Below are 18,883 nucleotides of genomic sequence, written 5' to 3' on the forward strand. Positions count from 1 at the left end.
TCCTCCTGACACTGCCCCTTTCCATATTGATCCCCAGGAATGAGTCCCCCCTCAGTCTCCTCTTCTCCAGCTCCAGAGCCCCAGCTCCCTCAGCCTTTCCTCACACAGGAGATGCTCCACCCCCTTCAGCATCTTGGTGGCTGCGCTGGACTCTCTCCAGCAGTTCCCTGTCCTTCTGGAGCTGAGGGGCCACAACTGGACACAAGATTCCAGGTGTGGTCTCCCCAGGGCAGAGCAGAGGGGCAGGAGAACCTCTCTGACCTACTGACCACCCCCTTCTAACCCACCCCAGGTCCCATTGGCTTCCTGGCCACAAGGGCCCAGTGCTGGCTCATGGTCACCCTCTGTCCCCCAGGGTGGCTGCATCCCCACACTGCCCACAGCACAGTGCACCGAGCCACACAGCACTGCCAAATATTGGTCTGGGCAACCTGAACATCATCCATGATATTTGTGTGTCCTGAACACCCACAGGGAGACGCAGGACACCACCATGCAGACAGCCACAGGCAGAACAACAGCACATTTTTAATGCTCCAAAGGACTTGGCAGGAGGAGATGCAGCGATGTACGGGGAGGATCCAGCCCAGGCAGAGCTGCAGCGAGTTTGCAGCTCGATGCTGCATCATTCCTGCCCCTCTCACCTGCTCAGGTGGCCAAGGATGGGGCACCAGGACACATCAGACCCTGTCAGGCACACACCCGGATGGACGTTTTTTGTGACCAGAGCCAAAAGTACGGGAAGACCTTCTCAGTGAAGGAATCCTTGAACTGCAAGATCTGCGTCATGTTCTCCACGTTGTAGAACGTCACTTCGCCCGCTTCGTAGTCCAGGTGGACCCTGATTCTCCGGAGCTCTTCCTCCAGCGCCAGCGGGGCGGGGGGCATGTGCAGCGCCGTGTACTGGCGATCCCAGTCCCGCCGCAGCGCCCAGATCTTCCCCATGGCCATGGTGAGCGACTCCTTCCTCCGCACGGACTCCGCGGCCACCCCCACAGCCCAGCTGTCCCCGTCCCCCACCTCCAGCTCCCAGTAGTGCCTCCCAGCCACGAACCCCTGGGAGCCCAGGGCACTGGGGCTGCCCGTGAATCTCTGTGGGGTGCTGGGGAGGTCTTGCTGTGTGCCTCCCAGCCGCACGGTTTTACAGTCATTCGAGAGGATCAGGTAGGGGCTCGCCGTCTCTGGGTCCACCGTCACCTTCACTAATGCACGACAGAGAGAAACATCAGGCTGCTGCCTGCTGACAAGCAAACCAGCACCTCTCCCTCCTCTTCTGCAAGGCTGGGACATGTCCTGTGAGCACTGCAGGTGCTCATGAGCAAACGCGCAGCACCTGCAGCACCCTCCACAGCACGGGGCACTCGCTGCCCTCCACACTGGGACCCACGGGCGAAGCAATGCTCCCTGAAGCAGGACTGAGCCTGCAGTGTCCCCATGCACAGGGGACAGGTGCCACGGACTCTGCTAAACTTGCTTTGCTGGATATCACTGGGTCTGAGCGCGACGGGGCTGCAGCCAGGCTGGGTGTTGGGGAGCAATACATCCCCTGGGTGTGAGGAAGCATCGTCTGCAAGGCCAGTCCTGCTCCAGTGACAAGGGTGACAAATGCCCACTGAAGGGAAAACCAGCTCCCAACCCCGCTCTGACGAGTAACCGGGCAATGTCACTGCAAGGCCGGAGCCACCCGTTCGTGTGGGATGTTCTGCTGCCATCCCGCGGCCATCTCACGAGGCCACAGAGGTGTCACTGCACAGTGCCACCACCCCAGGCCTTCCGCTGAACCCACTCCTCCAGCTCAAAATGTGTACGGCCCCTTTGCTTAACTGGTCACAGCCTCACATATCACAGCGAAAGAACAGAAAAAGCTCCAGAGCCAGGGAAGCCGAGGGCATCACACTGCCCTGGCGCTCGCTGGCGTTAGGGGACAGTCTCCTTGGGCATTGCCTAGCACAGGGACGGGCCTGGGGTTTGATACCAGGCCTAGTCAAAACGCACGGACCTGGTTTTAGACAGACCCTGGATTTAGACGTGGTATGAGCCCACCTCTGCCCCAAGGACACGAAGAAAGTAATTACTGCAAAGTTTTTCTCCCTCATTTGTGCCCATCAGCTCCAGAAACTTACCCCTTTCTCTGTCCACCTCGCTCAGCAGGTTCACTAGCGAAAGGAAAGGAAGATGCATGAGTCCCCCTCCTCTTGCGGCATCTTTCCTGCTCCCCAGCAGGACAGCAAGCCAGACATGGAGCCTGCTCCCCACTTCCCACAGCCCTGGGCTCCAGCAAAGCCCATCTCAGAGACAGGTTTTGCACCCAAACCCTGGACAGAGGCCAAACCCGGGGGAAGCACAGCATGGGGACAGCCCCAGTGCCACAGCACAACCCACCTGGGGCCCAGACACCGGCTACACCGCAAGGCATCACTCGCCACTTCTTTGCTTTTTACCTTTGAATTTGGCCATGGTACCCAGGACCAGCTGGCTCGTCTCCAAGAGGCTCCGAACCATCCTCTGCAGCTCCGGGGAAACCGGCTCTGGGATCGGGGCCTTCGCCGCCTCGCAGCTGAGGGGAAACAACCCCAGAGGAGCTCTGAGCCCAGCAGTTCGCCAGCCCAGGAGGGCAACGGGGGAAACCCCCTGCAGCAACAGAACTCGGGCAGCTGCGCCCCAGCTGTTGGCACGGGAACCCCGTCTGTAACAGGGGTGCAACGGCCTCTGGTCCAGACAACATCACGTGAAATCTCAAATGCAAAGCTGCCTCCCCCCAGCTGCTGCTGCTCGGCCGCCCACAGCGTTTCCAAACCTGGAAAGCTGGATGCTCAGCCCGTTTCATACCTGCTCAGGATTTTGCCAACGTCCTGGAAGAGAGAAAACACCAGGTCAGCTCCGGTGCTGCCGAGAACAACCACGGCCCCTGGGGCGGTGAGTTACGGTTGGTCCCCTCCCGTGTGACGCAGGGTGACGGGGATCGGGGGGATCACAGCACCGGGTGGGCAACGTGGCCTCACCGTGAGGAATTCCACCACCGGCTGGTCACGTTTCTTCTCTATTTCCACAATAAGCGTGTCCAGCAGCGATTTTCTCTCTGAAACGCTGGAGATGTATTGTTGCCGCTCCTCGGCGAGCTCCCAGTGTGCCTGGTCGAGCTGTGCCTGCAGAACGGCCTCCTGCTCCTGCAGGAACTGCTGCAGCTCCTGGAACGTGTCCCGCAGCCGCTGCCGCTCCGAGGCCACCGTCCCCTGCAAGGGACCGGCGCAGGCGTCCCTGAGCCACCCATTGGTGCAGGGAAACCGTGCTGCAAAGTGGGGTCAAGGATCACGGGGAAAAGGGAAGAGGTTTTGGGGAGGAAAGCTGGAGGAGTGGAGGGGGAAGAGGGGTGGCAAGTCTGGATGCTGATGGAGCCAAAACAGTGGAGTTAGAGAACGGGATGGAAGATGGGATGGACAGAGAAAGAAAGGGAGAAAGAGAAAACAGTGTTGTTATGGAAAAGGAGATAAATATAAGCGGGGAAAGACGGGACATGCCCGCGAAGATGGGGGTGAGCAGGCAGGGGGCTCGGCGTGCGCACAGAGAGGAACACGCACCAGCAGGGCATCGCTTTGCTTTTCTCCTTCGGGCTTAAATTCTTCTTTCTGCTTTTGCAGAAAAACCAGGTTGCTCTGGAGTGTCTCCTGGAAGGCAAAACCAAAATGAAAAGGCGTATTTGGTGATTTTGGCATGATGTTAGTGAGATGATGTGGGACATCCCCACTCGCAGCTGCTTTTTTTTTGCCAGAAACATTTCTTGAACAGCTTCATGTGGGAACCCTGAAGTTTGTGGTTGGTTTGTTTGTTTTTAATTAGAAAAACAACTTTTGGTGTTGGAAGTGGGATTTGGGGGAAGAGGTTTGCAGTGACAGTGTCTCACACACACTCCATTAATTGGCTGCAGCATTAAGAGAACCTCCAGCTCCTCCACGCCGTGCCCTGCGGCAGAGCACGCTGCTGGCAGGGGGGACCCCAGCCTACAGTTTGGGGGGACACCGTGTTCCCTGCAGCCTCAGCCCTGGCTGGGGACGTCTGGGGCACTGGGGACCTTGCAGAGCTGCAGGGGGGTGAGCAGCAAGAGGGACCCGCACCCCTGACGGGCTGGGGAGGCGATGGGTGGAGGGAGCTGTGGCGGGGGGGGACCCCCACCAACAGCTGGATCAGGACCCCAAATCCACAGCTGGACAGGGACATGACCTGGAACCTGAGGGGACCCAACTTGTGCCCCAAGGAGACCCCAGCCTGTGTTAGATAGGGGACCCAGGTCCATGCCTAGAGGGACCCCAACCTGTGCCCCACGGGGACCCTGCTCTATGACCCGAGGGGATCTCAGCCCATGCCTGGAGGGGACCCCAGCTTGTGTGTGACCCGAGGGGACCCCAGCCTATGTGCAGAGAGGACCCAGATCCATGCCTGGAGGGAACCCAACCTGTTCCTGGAAAGAATCCCGAGATTTGTGCCCAGAGGGGACCCCAAACCATGCCCAGAGGGAACCCCAACCTGCGCCCCAGGGGGACCTGCCCTGCACCCTGAGGGGACCCCAGCCCATGCCTGGAGGGGACCCAGATCCAAGCCTGGAGGGGACCCAACCTGTCCCTGGAGGGGACCCTGTGCCCCAGGGGGGACCTTGACCTGTGCCCCAGAGGACCCCAGCCCACACCCGCCCCTGCAGGGACCCCGTCCCACACACGCAGGGTCCCCAGCCCGCACCCCGCGGGCTCCCCGCCCGCCCCCGCAGCCCCGACCCCCCTACCCGCAGCTCCGGGGCCGCCTCCGCGGCGGGCCGGGCCGGGTGCTGGCGGTGCGGGGGCCCCTCCCGGCACAGCGCGCACAGCGGGCACCGGCAGCTCTCGCAGAACAGCCGCAGCTCCTCGCCGTGCTCCGGGCAGCGGGGCCGCCGCGCCTCCTCCTCCAGGGCCCCCGCCAGCTCCGCCACGGCCCCCAGCGACAGGTTGGGGCGCAGGGAGCCCGGGGCCACGGGCCGGCGGCACTGCGGGCAGGCGGCGGGGCGCGGGGGGGTCCCCAGCAGCTCCGCCGCGCACGCCGCGCAGAAGCTGTGGCCGCATTCGGTGATGAGCGGGTGCGAGAACAGCTCCAGGCAGATGGGACAGGTGGCCTCGGCCTGCAGGCTGTCCCCCAGCGCCAGCACCGCCCGCGCCATGGCCCGCAGCGCCGCTTCCCGGAACGGGCAGGCTGGGGGGAGTGTCCGTGTAGCTGTGCGTCTGTGTGTGTGTGCGTCTGTGTGTGTGTGTGTGTGTGCGCGTCTGTGTGTGTGTGTGTGCGTCTCTGTGTGTGTGTGTGTGTGTGTGTGTGTGCGCGCGCGCGTCTGTGTGTGTGTCTGTGTATGTGTGTGTGCGTCTGTGTGTGTGTCTGTGCGTCTCTGTGTCTGTGTGTCTGTGTGTGTGTGCGCGGTGGTGTCTGCGTGTGTGTGTCTGTGTATCACAGAATCCCAGAGTGTCAGGGTTGAAGGGCCCTGGAAAGCTCATCCAGTGCAAACCCCCGGAGCAGGAACACCCAGCTGAGGTTCCACAGGAAGGGGTCCAGGCGGGTTTGAATGTCTGCAGAGAAGGAGACTCCACAACCTCCCTGGGCAGCCTGGGCCAGGCTCTGACACCCTCACCCCCAACAAGTTTCATTTCATATTTCAGTGGAACCTCCTGTATTCCAGATTGCACCCATTGCCCCTTGTCCTGTCACTGGGTGTCACCGAGAAGAGCCTGGCTCCATCCTCCTGACACTGCCCCTTTCCATATTGATCCCCAGGAATGAGTCCCCCCTCAGTCTCCTCTTCTCCAGCTCCAGAGCCCCAGCTCCCTCAGCCTTTCCTCCCACGGGAGATGCTCCACTCCCTCCAGCATCTTGGTGGCTGCGCTGGACTCTCTCCAGCAGTTCCCTGTCCTTTGGAACTGAGGGGCCCAAAACGCTGCCAGGAGCCCCGAGGAGCTTCACCCCAGCTTGGGCCACCACACAGAGGTCGGAGGCACTGAGCGGGATCCCTCCCAAGGCCTCGCGCTTCCCGCCCACTGGGGTTGGGGGTTAATGCAGTTTAAGGGATTGTGTCAGCACGGCAGCTGTGACACGGGGAGCCGAGTGTAATCCGGTCCCTGAGCCGCTTCCCGGGGCCGGCTGCCTCGCCACATGCTGCTGGCTCCTTCCCGCACCCCCGATATCCCCCCAAACCGAGCAGCCAGCCTGGAGAGAGGGGCCTGGCTGCCACCCCTGCGCCCCACAGCCACCGCAGGCTCTCCCGGTGTCTCCTTTGCCTCATCCCAGCCCCACAGCACCCAGGGGGCAGAAGTGGGGCGTAGGGAAGGGAGTAGCCCCCCAGTGACCCCTAAGCCCCTCTCACGTCTCTGTGGGGACGCTGGGCTTGGTCCCTATGAGCGGTTTATCCCCAAAATCAGACCCCCATGGGCAGCCATTGGCTCTGCTCCCCTCACCACAGCATGCTGCCAGCCAGGGCCACAGGAGGGTCCCCAAGCACTTTTGGGGACATGGAGCATCCCTGACGTGCAGCGGGCAGCTGGGCTGTCCCTGGTGATGAAGCAGCCAAATTATCCCCCTCCCTGGGCGGCTGCCGCCCTGCCAAAAGCCTCTGCCACCCCTCTGCCTGCTTCCCTGTCACAGCGAGTCCCCGGAGTCCGTCCCAGCGGACGGCTGTGCCGTACCCCGGCTGCGGGAGCTGCGGTTCCACCGCTGTTGACATTCCAGCCGCTGCAGGTCACCTGGCCGTGGTTAAACCCCGGCACCACCGGTGCCGCTGGGGTCGGCGAGGAGCACGACGGGCAGAGTGGTCACCATGCAGAGCACGGGGACACCGGGGACAGCGCGGGCACTGCCAGCCTGGCCACACCGGGGTGACAAGGGGCTGCCCATCACCGAGGCTCCCCAACAGGTCCCAGCAGCTGGCTAGTAAACACCCCTAAGTGGCTTTTTTTTGTCAAAACCCCCTGAATCTCTCAGTTTTTAGGAAAAAGGATGCTGCCAGGCCCGTGGCGGTGCCAGCGTGATGAATACGAGCTACTGAGAACCAGTCAGTTCTGCCTTTAATTTCTTTATTCCCTTAATTGCATTTAGCCCTGCCGGGGGGACGGGGCAGCTGGGCTCGCGTGTCCCGCACCAGCACCTCCCTCCCAGGACACCAGCCCCCGGGCAGCATGTGTGACACACGCCAGCCTGGGCCACGTCTGACCCACGCCAGCCTGGGCCACGTCTGACCCACACCAGGCTGGGCCACGTCTGACCCACACCAGGCTGGGCCACGTCTGACCCACACCAGGCTGGGCCACGTCTGACCCACGCCAGCCTGGGCCACGTCTGACCCACGCCAGCCTGTGCCACGTCTGACCCGTGCCAGCCTGGGCCACGTCTGACCCACGCCAGCCTGGGCCACGTCTGACCCACGCCAGCCTGGGCCACGTCTGACCCACACCAGCCTGTGTGTGTGACGTGACCCCCCAAACTGTCCCAGGGAGTGTCAAACACCCCCGGCAGCGGGAGCGCAGGATCCGCGGCTGGAGCCTGCACTGGCAACCCCAAAATGCTTCTCTCTGCGGTGGGGACCGGCAGCGGCTCTCGGCAGCTCCACCTGGCCTCGGGTGCTTTCTAGCACAAAAGAGGCTGTAAATTCCAAATTTAGGAGGCGCTCACGGACCCACTAAGTCCTGCAGCCAGGACTTTGGTTCTACAAAGGCATTAACAGGTCCCGACAACTTCTCCCATCATCGCTCTGTTTATTGATGCCACCATCCAACACGAGATCTGACGCCGGCTCCCGCACGGCACCAGGAGCCCGGTGTGCGCCACGGGGAGCTGGCGTCACCGCCACGGCCCTTCGGCTGCACCGGCGCAGCCACAGCCCAGCGCCGGCACCCGCGACCGGGGTGAGCCGGGACTGCGGAGAACCGAGCCGCGGAGACGGGAGCTCAAACCGACAGCGAGGAGACCAACACACCACAGCGGCACGGCGAGGGACCCCGGACGGTCCCCGTGGGCAGCCCCGACCTGGCCGAGGCTTTTCCAGAGCCAGCAGAAGAGCAGCTGAAGGCGGCGACGTCCCGTGCGCAGGTACATCGTGACCCCGCGCCTACAAACCGGTCGTTGGTGCCGTCGGTGCAGCTCTCGGGCCGGGAAGACGCCTGCCGCTGCGGAATGACGAACCGCTAGAAATGAGTGTTTGGAGGAGCCTTGCTGATGGGGTCCTACCAGAAAAAGGTTCTTTTACTGCAACTAGTATTTTATTCTATAATCCACGAGTGCGTCACAGCCCCGAGAGCCGGGCAGGCACCTATCAGCGCTTCGATTCTAGACACGCGGAGACCTCCTCGCCACCTTATCTGGTTCGTACTCACCTCCCTGGCTCCTTGGCACACGCGCCGTGGAGCGGCCGCCGCGTCCAGCCCCGGGAGCCGGGCCGGGCGGCGTCTCCGCGCAGCTCCCGGGCAGAAGTGGCTGTGCCGGGATGGGCCCACAGAGCATGGAAACAAACCAAAAAATATCTCGGCGATCCTAAGTTTGCTTATCAAATAAAAAGTTCCTCCACATTTATTAAAAAAAACCCCAACAGTAGATTGAAAAAGCAGTTTTGAGTCCTACTCCGGCAAAACACCCTGTACAGGTTGCTTTTGTTGTCGGTTTGTTTGCCTTTTTGTTTTGTTTTTTTTCTGATGGTGAGGATTCCCCCTAAATCAGCCGCTTCTGTTAATTTTATATATATAGAACCTTTGAACTTTGCCGCGCGTAGCTTGCTTTAATTAATTAATTTATTTCCAATCAACCTAGCCGTCTCCAACCAGAGCAGCGGCGCTACCACACAAAGCTTCCTTGATGTCCATGCCCTGAGCCGGGGGTGAGGGGTCGGGGAGATGGAGGGAGAGATGAGCAGAGGAGGAGGAGGAGGAGGAGGAGGAGGAGGAGGGCTGGAGGGATGGATGGAGGGAGGAAGGGGAGGGAGAGGAAGCCGTGGGCAGCCCCTCACTCTCCCATGTGCGTCCTCAGGTGGTACTTGAGCGACTGCTTGTAGCGGAAGCACTTGGTGCACTCGGTGCAGGGGTAGGGCCGCTCGCCGGTGTGCGCCCGCTGGTGCTCCAGGAGGTGGTGCTTCTGGGTGAAGTTCTTGCCGCACTCGCTGCAGTGGTAGGGCCGCTCGCCCGTGTGGATGCGCTGGTGCTCCAGGAGGTGGTGTTTGCGGATGAAGCCCTTCCCGCAGACGGCGCAGGCGTGCGGGCGCTCCCGGGTGTGGATGCGGTAATGGTTGGTGAGCTTGGACTTCTCGCTGAAGGTCTTCTCGCACTGGCTGCACTGGTAGGGCCGCTCGCCGGTGTGAGTCCGCTGGTGCCGCAGGAGGTGGGAGGGCCGGGTGAAGTTCTTCCCACACTGGGGGCAGAGAAAAGCCATCTCGTTCTTGCCGGCGTGGATTCGCTGGTGCATGATGAGGCTGATCTGCAGGCGAAAGCTCCTCCGGCACTCGCCGCAGGTGAAGGGCCGCTCCCCGACGTGGGTGATCTGGTGCTTGCTGAGGCTCGACTTGTGGCTGAAGCTGCTCTCGCACTCGGAGCACTTGTAGGGCTTCCCCGGCGGCGGCGGCCGCGCCTGGGGCTTGAGGCCGTGCTCGGGGCGCCGCGGGACCCCCACGCCGCGGCGCGTGTGGCTGCGCTGGTGCAGCAGGAACTGCTGCTTGTTGCGGAAGCTGAGGTCGCACTCGTGGCACTCGTAGGGCCCTTCCTTGAGGTGGTTGCGCTGGTGGATCATGAAGTTGATCTTGAGCATGAAGCTCTTCCCGCACTCGGGGCAGATGTAGGGCCTCTCCCTGGTGCGGTTCCGCTGCTGGGCGAGGGCCGGTTTCATCTCGGCGGGGTCCCTCTCGCAGGCCGGGGGTTTCCCCACGCGCGCGGCCGCCAGGCTCCGCGGCTGCGGTTTGGAGCTGCGCTGCGGCTCGCGGCCCAGCCCGGGCTCGTGGCCGGGGAACGGCGGCGGCTCGCTCCTGCCCGAGAACATGGCGCACGGCTCCAGGGTGTCGGGGTCGTCTTCCTCCTCCTCCTCCTCCTCCGTCTTGATCACGACCCCGTCCTCTGCGGGGGAAAACCGGACCAGCGTTAGGGTCATTGCGTGGGACAGGGCGGCCTTTTATCATAGAATCACAGAATCGTTTCGGTTGGAAAAACCCTCAAGCTCATTGAGCCCAACCATTACCCACCCCTGTCCCCGCCCCATGTCCTGAGAACCTCCTGTCCGTCTGTCCAGCCCTCCAGGGATGGTGACTCCAGCACTGCCCTGGGCAGCCTGTTCCAATGCCCCATAGCCCTTTGGGGAAGAAATTGTTCCCAGATCCAACCTCAACCTCCCCTGGTGCAACCTGAGGCCATTATTTTCCACACCTGGGTGGTGCTACAGAAACATCTGCATGGGCTTCTGCAGCTGTTCGCACCCACCTGCTCTGCACGGCCACGCAGATGTGACCATGTCCTATTGCAGAGGCAAGGCGAGCCCGTGCACCCCCAAACGGGGAGGACAGACAAACGGCCTCCTGGACAGACTAATTCATAGCAGTTTCACAATGCTACAAGATGAGAGGGTGGGGCAAAAGGGCCATGGATTTGCGAGGGCTCGGGCAGCTGAGTGGTTTTGGAGCAGCTCCATCTGCTGCCGTTTCGCTGGGTTACAGCAACGCTCCCCGCAGCCGGCACGGCACCGCTCGACGGAAACGCGGCACGGGCTGCCGGCCCCTCAGCCGGGGACTGCTCCTGTCCCTGCTGGGGACTGCTCCTGTCCCTGCTGGGGACTGTCCCTGTCCTTGCTGGGGACTGCTCCTGTCCCTGCTGGGGACTGTCCCTGTCCCTGCTGGGGGCTGTCCCCATCCCTCGGCGTCCCCACAAGAGGGCACGGGGAGAACCCCGTCCTTGCCAGAAACAAACAGCGGTGGGACAGACGGACGCACATCAGGGTCCACCCGCGCACCAGCCACACCAGAGCTGACCTGGTGTCTTAGTTTGGTGACAGTAGCCCCAGCAGGGACACGCACCGCAGGTCCCCTGGTGTGCCTGCAGGGGGTCCCCTGCGTGTCACCCCCACTGGACTCCGAGCCGGGCCTATGAGCTTTCCTAGAAGAGCAGCCACGCTCTCCCTGGCCGCACCAAAGCCACGGCTCTGCCCCCGCAGCGGGGAAAACCCGCGTTCCCAGGTGCTCGCAGCAAGGAGCTTGCCCTGCGTGGACCCGGGGCTATCGCTGGTCGAGCTGTGGCCACCAGCACCCGCAGCTCCGGCTCAGCCCGCCAGCCGGGTCCCGTGCGGCAGCTGACGTGCCGGCTCTCAAATGTGGGTGGCTTGGCTGCTTTCCTTTGGAAAACCATCAGGAGACCACAGGATCCCGAGACGGGGTTGAGGAGAATCTCAAGAGCCCGAGCCTGTCTCCCGGTTTGTGTTACACCATTGCAAAGCTGTCAGAACACAAGCAACTCGCCGTTCCCACCAGCGCATCTCCACGCTTTCCTATGGAAAACAGGTCTGCGGGACCTGCCCGTATCTGTGCCCAGCCAGGGAGTCCTCAGCCAGCGTCCTGCCCTCTGCAGCGGTGGGGTTCTGGCAGCAGGGGCTCACTGGGGCACATCTTCCCTCCATCTCCATGTGTAACAAGGGCTTTCCAAACCCATGGAGGACTCGGCCGCTGCTCGCTCACTCTGGAGCAGGTCAGAGACCACGTTCTGATGTCCACCACGTGTGTGCTGCCTCCTCCTCCCAGCCTCAGGTCTCACAGCTACTCCTGAGGGTGCTGCAGACAGAAACTTTCCTTCTGGTGCCAGCTCTGGGGGGATTTAACCTTTTCCTTTCATTCCCCAGCCCTGCCTGACCCGCCGCAGCCCCTCCTGGGCCCCAGCCCCCGTGACGAGCCACCAGCCTCACCCGTGCAGCTCCCGTGGTGAACGATCACTCTCTGGATCTCGTTGAAATCGGCTCCGTACTCGGAGGAGTCGCCCAGGCTGGTTCCCGGCAGGTCCCTCGGGGGGGACACGGAGCCGTAGGGGCTCTCGCAGGCGGCCTCCTCGTCCGGGCTCTGGAAGCTGCCCTCCGACTGCCCCGACATCCCGCGCAGCTCGGCGTTCTCGGGGCTGTCTTCGGGAAGGAGCTCCTCCGTTTTGATCACAACCCTGATGCCAGCTGCAGCAAAGAGAGATTCACGTTTGTCATCACGTCCCGGAGCCGCCACCGAGACACCGCTCGCCACGGTCCCTGCCGGCTCCACTGATCCCGCAGTGGGGTTCGCTGGCTCCGACGCTTCTGCTCTCCCTTCAGCCATCCCTGCCCTACCACTGCCTCTCGCTCGGGATCCTCCGCAGGCACAGGGTGGCGGCGCCCGCAGCCCAGCACCCCGCACCCCGGGCACAGCGCTGCGCTGGCAGCTCCCAGCAGGTCATTGTTCTCCTCCCACTGGTCCCCATTTAACTTCGTGACCCTCGTGATCGAGAGCACAAGGTTGGAGTGACCCCGCGTCTGCAGCCGGAGCCACAGACCCACAGTGGAGCTGACGCCATCCCCTCTAGGACACCTCATCTCCCCACCAGCCCCCCTTATCTCAGAGGAGTCGCTGCGGGATTTGGGGTCTCTGGAGGAGCCCCTCAGCACCACAGGTCCCTGCGCACAGGACGGGTGCGGCTGTCCTGCCCGGGGAAGATGCTCCAAGGACAAACCTGGGCACCCCCCGCACAACCAGAGAGGCTGGGGAGCATGTCTGGGGTTTTCCCAATGGGCCCCAATCCCCCTTTCTTGCTGGGCACACCGGCTCCCTGAGGACCCGCTCTGGTTGCAGACGTTTCCCTCGCCAACAGCGCCCGGCTCTCCAGGCTCCGCTTGCCCTGGTTTATGTGTTGAGCTGTACCTGGACGTCACATCTCTCATCAGCCAAACCTGCACGGCTCCTCCTGACAGCCTCCTCGGGCACAGCGCCTGGAAGCACCTGCTGCAGCGCTTCCGAACGCGACCCCTCTCACCTGCGGTGGCATCGGTCATGATCTCGCTCTCCTCCAAGTCCTGCTCGGTCCTGACCCGCGGTTCCTCTCCTTGCTCGACCTGAGACAGAACGCCGGGTTTGGAAATTGCATAGTCTGTTGAGAGACGGAGGGATGGAGGGATTAGCGCACAGGAAATTTGAACGTTGGCTTCTACCTCCCCCCAGCGCCGGGGGGAAAGGGGGAAGACACTCAGGAACACGAACAGAGGGGCTGCGGGCAGAAAAGCGGGTGCTGTGGGCAGGGGGGGACCCTGGAGCAGAGATTCACGGCGGCAGGAGCCGAGGTGCCACACACAGAGGAGCCGCCTAAGAGTAGAAACCCAACCTGCGTGTTTTTCTGGCGGGGCTTTAGAATTTCTCAGTCAAATCCCTGGCTCTCCTGAAGCCACAAGCATTTCACCTCTGGCCCCAGCAGAGCCAGAATTTCCCCTGCGGCCTCTGCAGGAAATGCCCCAAAGGAGCGAAGCTCAGACCCCATCGGACAACGTTCCCATCCACAAAGGTTTCCTCTGCAGGGCAGCGTGGGCCGGTACCGCTGCAGACCCAGGAGGGGACGGGAAGCCCTTCCAAGAGCCACGGGCTGGTGTTTCACCCAGTAATGGCTGCGAGCCGCTTTGGCAGCTCCGCAACCTCCTGTGCTCTCAATTCTCCATGTAAAATGGGGCACCTGGGTCTCAAGGGGATCTGAGGAGTCAGGAGGTGCCCAAACCCACGGGCAGCCAGGACCCCTGGGGAACCCGCCGTCCTTACCCAGGGAGATGAGCGACTCGTAGTTCCCCTTCATCACGTTCTTGTACAGCTCCTTCTGCCACTCCTCCAGCTTCTCCCACTCCTTGGCGTTGAAGTAGACGGACACGTCGTCAAACGTCACCGGCACCTGCGACCACAAGGAGCACCGGGGTTGTCACGGCCGCCTCCCTCCCCCGGAGCCCGCGCGTTATCTCCAGCGCGAGCAGCTCCTGCCGGGCTCCAGCTGCTTCAAGGCCATCAACAAGTTGGGGTTTATATTTAAAACAACTCCCAAACACGTCTTTCTAGGAGATGAAAGGTCTCAGGCAAGCGGCCAGCTCCTGGTGATGAACCCAGACCGCGATTTCCCCAAACGGCACCGACCTCCTGCTCTCGGTCCCGCACCGGCAGCGGTGACCGGGGTTGCGCCCGCCTGGAGGGAGCGCGAAGGAGATAAAACCGGGCATTAGGGCTGGATCTCATCTCTATTGATGAGCTGACGTAAAACCCCAGATTCAATTACCCCAGAACTCGGGGGAAAACCCTCCCTGGGCTGAGGGGCTCCCAGTTCTCCTCAGTTCCTGTGTGCAAAGTGCCTGCTGGCTTCGAGCCTGTTTGCCAAGTGATGATTTCTAGGGATAAATCCAGGATGTGGGAGCTGGACTTTGCTCACCTTCTGCTCCCTGATTCACTAAGGGGGTGTCAGGGTTTGAACCCCCCCCTCCTCCAGACCCCTCCGCTCTCTCTGATGAAGCAGGAACGTTTGCTTTGCCGCGTCCCATCTGCAAACCCTTCAGCGAGTGGGATGTGGAAAGGAGCTATGAGCCCCATGTCGATGGTGGGGTCCTTCTGCCACCCGGCTCAGCCCAACTGCGAGCGCAGGGAGCCCATCGTGTCCCCCCAAATCCCAGAGGCTCCCGCTTGCTCCTTCCCCAGCCCAGGAGACCCCCAGGGCAGCACCAGGGTGGTAACAGAACCATCAAATCTGCAGGGTTTCTCTCTCATTAGAGTGAATCGCTCCCGGGGTGCACAGCGCGGTGATGCAGAACAGAAACCTCCGGCCAGAGGATGGGGGGACGTCCCCTCGGGTCCATCTCCCACCGCAGGAGATGCCGGGAAGACACGAGCGGCAGCTCTGCTGCCTCCAGCTCCCAATGACAAGTGACCTCACCTGCGCCGGGGCCGTCCCCGCTCACCCACATCTCCCCGTCCTGCCCCCCACGGGAGCATTTTGGGTGCAGAGCCGGGACACCGTTACCTTGGGGACTTCCCCCTTCCTGCCCGGCGGCAGCCGCAGGATCCAGAAGTTTCTGTTCTTCAGCAGGTTCTCCATGTTCTCCAGGCGCCGCTGGAGCAGCCCGTACTCCTGGATGAGGGTGCCCAGCGCCGCGCACTTGCTCTCCAGCTGGTTCCCCAGCTCCGCCGCCGTCTTCTCGCAGTCGATCAGCTTCTTCTCGGCCATCCCCGTCCGACCCTCCAGGTCGAGCAGGCGGGTGGAGTGCGAGTCCACCTTCCTCTCCACCGCCTGCACGGCCGCCACCACCGTCAGGGACAGCTCGGCCGTCTGCGTCTCCCGCTCCGAGGTGCGCTCGGGCCGCGGGGGCGAGGGGCAGCGCGGCGGCAGCACCGGCTCCTGCGGGCACAGCGTTGGGGGTCAGGGCGCCCCCGGGGACACGGGGACAGCCAGAGGGGCGGGGATGTCCCCGTGTCCCTGCTGGGGTGAGTGTCCCACAGCCCGGGCACCGCGGGTGACGCTGGGGAGGTGACAGGGGACAGCAGAGCCCCGTTGCCATGGGCACGGCGATGGGACACCCCGGGGAGGCTGTCAGGACAAGGACGCCCCGTCGCCATGGGGACCGGGCGGTGACACGGGCAGGGGGGCGGCCTGTCACTGGGCGCGGGGTCTGTCACCAGGGAGCGGGGGCTCCATCAGCGGGGCGGGGGGCTCTGTCACCGGGGAGGGGGGGCTCTGTCACCGCGAACGGGGGCTCTGTCACCGGGGAGGGGGGGCTCTGTCACCGGGGAGGGGGGCTCTGTCACCGGGAGCGGGGCTCTGTCACCGGGAGCGGGGCTCTGTCTCGGGGGCGCCGGGGGGCTCTCCCCGACCCGCAGGGCCCGGTCGCCGGGGCGGGGGGAGCGGCGGGACGGGCAGGCCCGGGCCCCGACGGCAGCTCGGGCGCCGCCGGCCGCAGAGGCCCGGCCCGGCCTGGCCCGGGCGCGCCGCCCCCCCGGGCCGCCCGCGCCGCCGCCGGCCCTGCCCGGCCCTGCCCGTCCCCCCGGGGGGCGGCCGCGGCCCCGCTGGCTGACAGCCCCCGCCGGCCCCCCGGCCCCCGCCCGCCGCCTCCCGCCGCGGCCCCGACGGCGCGGCCCGCCCCGACGTGCGGCCCTCGGGCGCCGGGCCGGGCCGCGAGCCGCGGCGGGCGGGCGGGGCGCGGCGGCGGGCGTCCTTACCTGAGCGGGAGCCCCCTCGGCCATGGCCCTTTGTTCCCTGCCCGGGGCCCCGGGGGCCGCGGCCGGGAGGATCCAGCGCCCGCTCGCTGCTTCACCTCCGCCCGCCGCCGGGCATCGGGCTGGGCCCGGGGTGGCGCGGCGCGGCGGGGCGGGGGCGCGGCGGGGCGGTGCGGCGGGGCGGGGCGCGGCCCGGCCCGACCCGACCGGGGGAGGGAAGGGAACGGGGCCGGGGGGCGGGGGGGGAGCGGCGGCGAGAGACCGAGCGCGGCTCCGGGTCCCGGCTCCGCCGCTCCGCGCTGGGCGCTCCGGCCCCGCCGCTGCCCCGCCGAGCCGGCAGGGGGCGGGCGGGCCACCGCCGCCGCGCGCGGGCCGCGCCGGGGGCCGCGCCGGGCGGGGCGGAGCGGGCCACCCGCCGCCACCGAGCGCCCCCTGCCGCACCGACGGCATCACCGCGCCACCGTCGGGGCCCCCCCGCCGGCACCGCCCGGCCCCGCCGCGCGGGAACACACCGGGGGGTGGGGGGGGGGGGTCCGGGATCGGGCCCGCGGGGCTGCCAGAGCAACTCGGGAGACTGGGAGAAACTGGGGGGCACTGGGGAAAGGCGGGGCGGGGGGGGACGGAGCAGGGAGGGGCCGGGGGAACTGGGGAGGGCTGGAGAGGAACTGGGGCAACTGGGGAGGACTGGGGGTACTGCAGAGGCACTGGGGGGAACTGGAGAGGGACTGGGCAACTGGGGAGGACTGGGGGTACTGCAGAGGCACTGGGGGCAACTGGAGAGGAACTGGGGCAACTGGGGAGGAACTGGGGCAACTGGGGAGGACTGGGGGTACTGCAGAGGCACTGGGGCAACTGGAGAGGAACTGGGGCAACTGGGGAGGACTGGGGGAAATTGGGGAGGATTTGGGGTAACTGGTGGGAGATAGATGGAAGGTTACTGGAGAAGGACTGGGGATAATGGGGAGGACTGGGGAGAACTGGAGAGGGACTGGGGGTAACTGGAGGAGCTGGGGGAACTGGGGAGGGACTGGGGGGAACTGGGGAGGACTGGAGAGGGACTGGGTGTAACTCGAGGGGCTGGGAGGACTGGGGGGAATCGGGAGGTGCTGTCAGTAACTGGAAAGGGGCTGGGTAAACGGGGGGTGAGCTGCAGGTAACTGGAGAGGGACTGGAGGTAACTGGAGGAGCTGGGGGAAGTGGGGAGGATCTGGCAGGGACTGCAGAGGGGCTTGGGCAGACTGGAGGGAACTGGGGGGAGAATGGGGGAACTGGAGAAGGACTGGAGGAACTGGGAGAACTGGGGAACGACCAGGGGCAACTGGGGAGGAGCTGAGGGAAACTGGAGAGGATCTGGGAGTAACTGGGGCAGCCCCAGGGGGAACTGACTGGGGAGAGACTGGGGAGACTGGAGCTGTTGGAGGGGTAACTGGGGAGAGACTGGAGCTGTTCTAGGGGTAACTGGGGTAACTGGGGAGACTGGAACTGTTGAAGGGTAACTGGGCTGACTGGGAGGACTGAGGGGTGACTGGCAGGAGAACTGGGGGGAGCTGAGGAAACTGGGGGCGCTGTGCGGGTTAACTGGGGAGGGACTGGGCAGACTGGGGATAACGGGGAGTCCCGAGCACCGGGGGGAAACTGGAGGGAACTGGGGAGACACGGGGGGCCCGGCAGGAGCCGGGGTCAGGCCGGGGTTTCCGGGGGGGTCCCGGGGGTCCCCGTGCCCGCCCCGTCGGGCGCCGCCATGGCCGGGGCTGCGCGAGCGCCCCCTGCCGGCCCCGCCCGCGCCCGGCGGCCCCCCGGGCCCGTGAAATGGCGGCCGGAGGGCGGGGTCGCCATGGAGACCGACACCCCCTCCCCCCCGGGACCCCCCGCCGGACCGGGGCTGCCGGGCTCCGCGGGGAGGCACCGATTGCCCCAGCCCTCCGGTCCCTCCATGGCCCCCCCCGTCCCATTCGGTCACGTTCTCTCCTGCACCATCCCGCACCGCCCCGTCCATCCTGTCACATCTGTCCTGTCCCATCTGTCCTGTCCCGTTCCATCCATGCTGTCCCATTGCACCCCGTCCTGTCCCATCCACCCTGTCCCATTGCACCCTGTCCTGTCCCATCCATCCTGTCACATCTGTCATGTCCCATCCCATCTATCCTGTCACATCTGCCCTGTCCTGTCCCATCCACGCTGTCCCATCGCACCCTGTCCTGTCCCATCCATGCTGTTCCATTGCACCCTGTCCACTTCTGTCCCATCCCATCCCACCCCATCCTGTCATGTCGTGTCCAGTCTTGTTGTGTCCCTCCTGTCCATCACAGCACATCCTGTCCCATCTCGTCCCAGCCCATCCTGGCTCAGCCCTCCCAGTCCTATTCTGTCCTGTCCCAGTGCACCCTGTCCCATTCCATCCTGTCATATCCTGTCTTGTCTTGTTCTGTCTCACCCTGTCCATCCCACCCGTGCCCTTCTGGCCCATCCGTCACATCCAGTTCCATCCTGTCCCACCCCATCCTGCCCTGTCCCATCCCATCCACCTTGTCCCATCCCCAACCAATCCCACCCTGTCCGTCCCATCCCATCCATCCTGTCTCATTCCCACCCAATCCCACCCCATCCATCCTATCCCATCCATCCCATCCCATCCCATTCCATCCCATCCCCTCCATGCTGTCCCATGTCATCTCATCCTGT

The 18,883-nt window shown here is 64.3% G+C and overlaps 2 protein-coding genes across 2 annotated transcripts; both read right to left on the minus strand.

Moving 5' to 3' along the window:
• Positions 1-511: 511 nt before the first annotated feature.
• LOC136098373 (E3 ubiquitin-protein ligase TRIM7-like) lies at positions 512-5,274 on the minus strand. Its single transcript, XM_065831711.2, has 7 exons — positions 4,775-5,274; positions 3,579-3,665; positions 3,003-3,233; positions 2,830-2,852; positions 2,442-2,557; positions 2,124-2,156; positions 512-1,202 (listed from the first exon to the last, which is right to left on the minus strand). Exons 1-7 carry the CDS (start codon positions 5,180-5,182, stop codon positions 691-693), a joined length of 1,410 nt encoding a protein of 469 aa, XP_065687783.1. The 5' UTR covers positions 5,183-5,274; the 3' UTR covers positions 512-690.
• Positions 5,275-7,734: 2,460 nt separating this feature from the next.
• LOC139827309 (zinc finger protein 783-like) lies at positions 7,735-16,569 on the minus strand. Its single transcript, XM_071805462.1, has 6 exons — positions 16,205-16,569; positions 15,012-15,386; positions 13,775-13,901; positions 13,005-13,118; positions 11,920-12,174; positions 7,735-10,091 (listed from the first exon to the last, which is right to left on the minus strand). Exons 1-6 carry the CDS (start codon positions 16,226-16,228, stop codon positions 8,995-8,997), a joined length of 1,992 nt encoding a protein of 663 aa, XP_071661563.1. The 5' UTR covers positions 16,229-16,569; the 3' UTR covers positions 7,735-8,994.
• Positions 16,570-18,883: the final 2,314 nt, after the last annotated feature.

Source organism: Patagioenas fasciata, chromosome 2 (assembly GCF_037038585.1).
Source record: "Patagioenas fasciata isolate bPatFas1 chromosome 2, bPatFas1.hap1, whole genome shotgun sequence".
Lineage (NCBI taxonomy): Eukaryota > Metazoa > Chordata > Aves > Columbiformes > Columbidae > Patagioenas > Patagioenas fasciata.

Coding starts and splice junctions, on each gene's coding strand:
- LOC139827309 (XM_071805462.1), bottom strand. CDS start 16,228: ATGGCCGAGGGGGCTCCCGCTCAG. Junction 15,387..16,204: donor CCGAGGGGGCTCCCGCTCAG/GTAAGGACGCCC, acceptor CTGTGCCCGCAG/GAGCCGGTGCTGCCGCCGCG. Junction 13,902..15,011: donor GGAAGGGGGAAGTCCCCAAG/GTAACGGTGTCC, acceptor TTGTGGTCGCAG/GTGCCGGTGACGTTTGACGA.
- LOC136098373 (XM_065831711.2), bottom strand. CDS start 5,182: ATGGCGCGGGCGGTGCTGGCGCTGGGGGACAGCCTGCAGGCCGAGGCC. Junction 3,666..4,774: donor AGGCGGCCCCGGAGCTGCGG/GTAGGGGGGTCG, acceptor TTTGCCTTCCAG/GAGACACTCCAGAGCAACCT. Junction 3,234..3,578: donor AGCAAAGCGATGCCCTGCTG/GTGCGTGTTCCT, acceptor GGTCCCTTGCAG/GGGACGGTGGCCTCGGAGCG.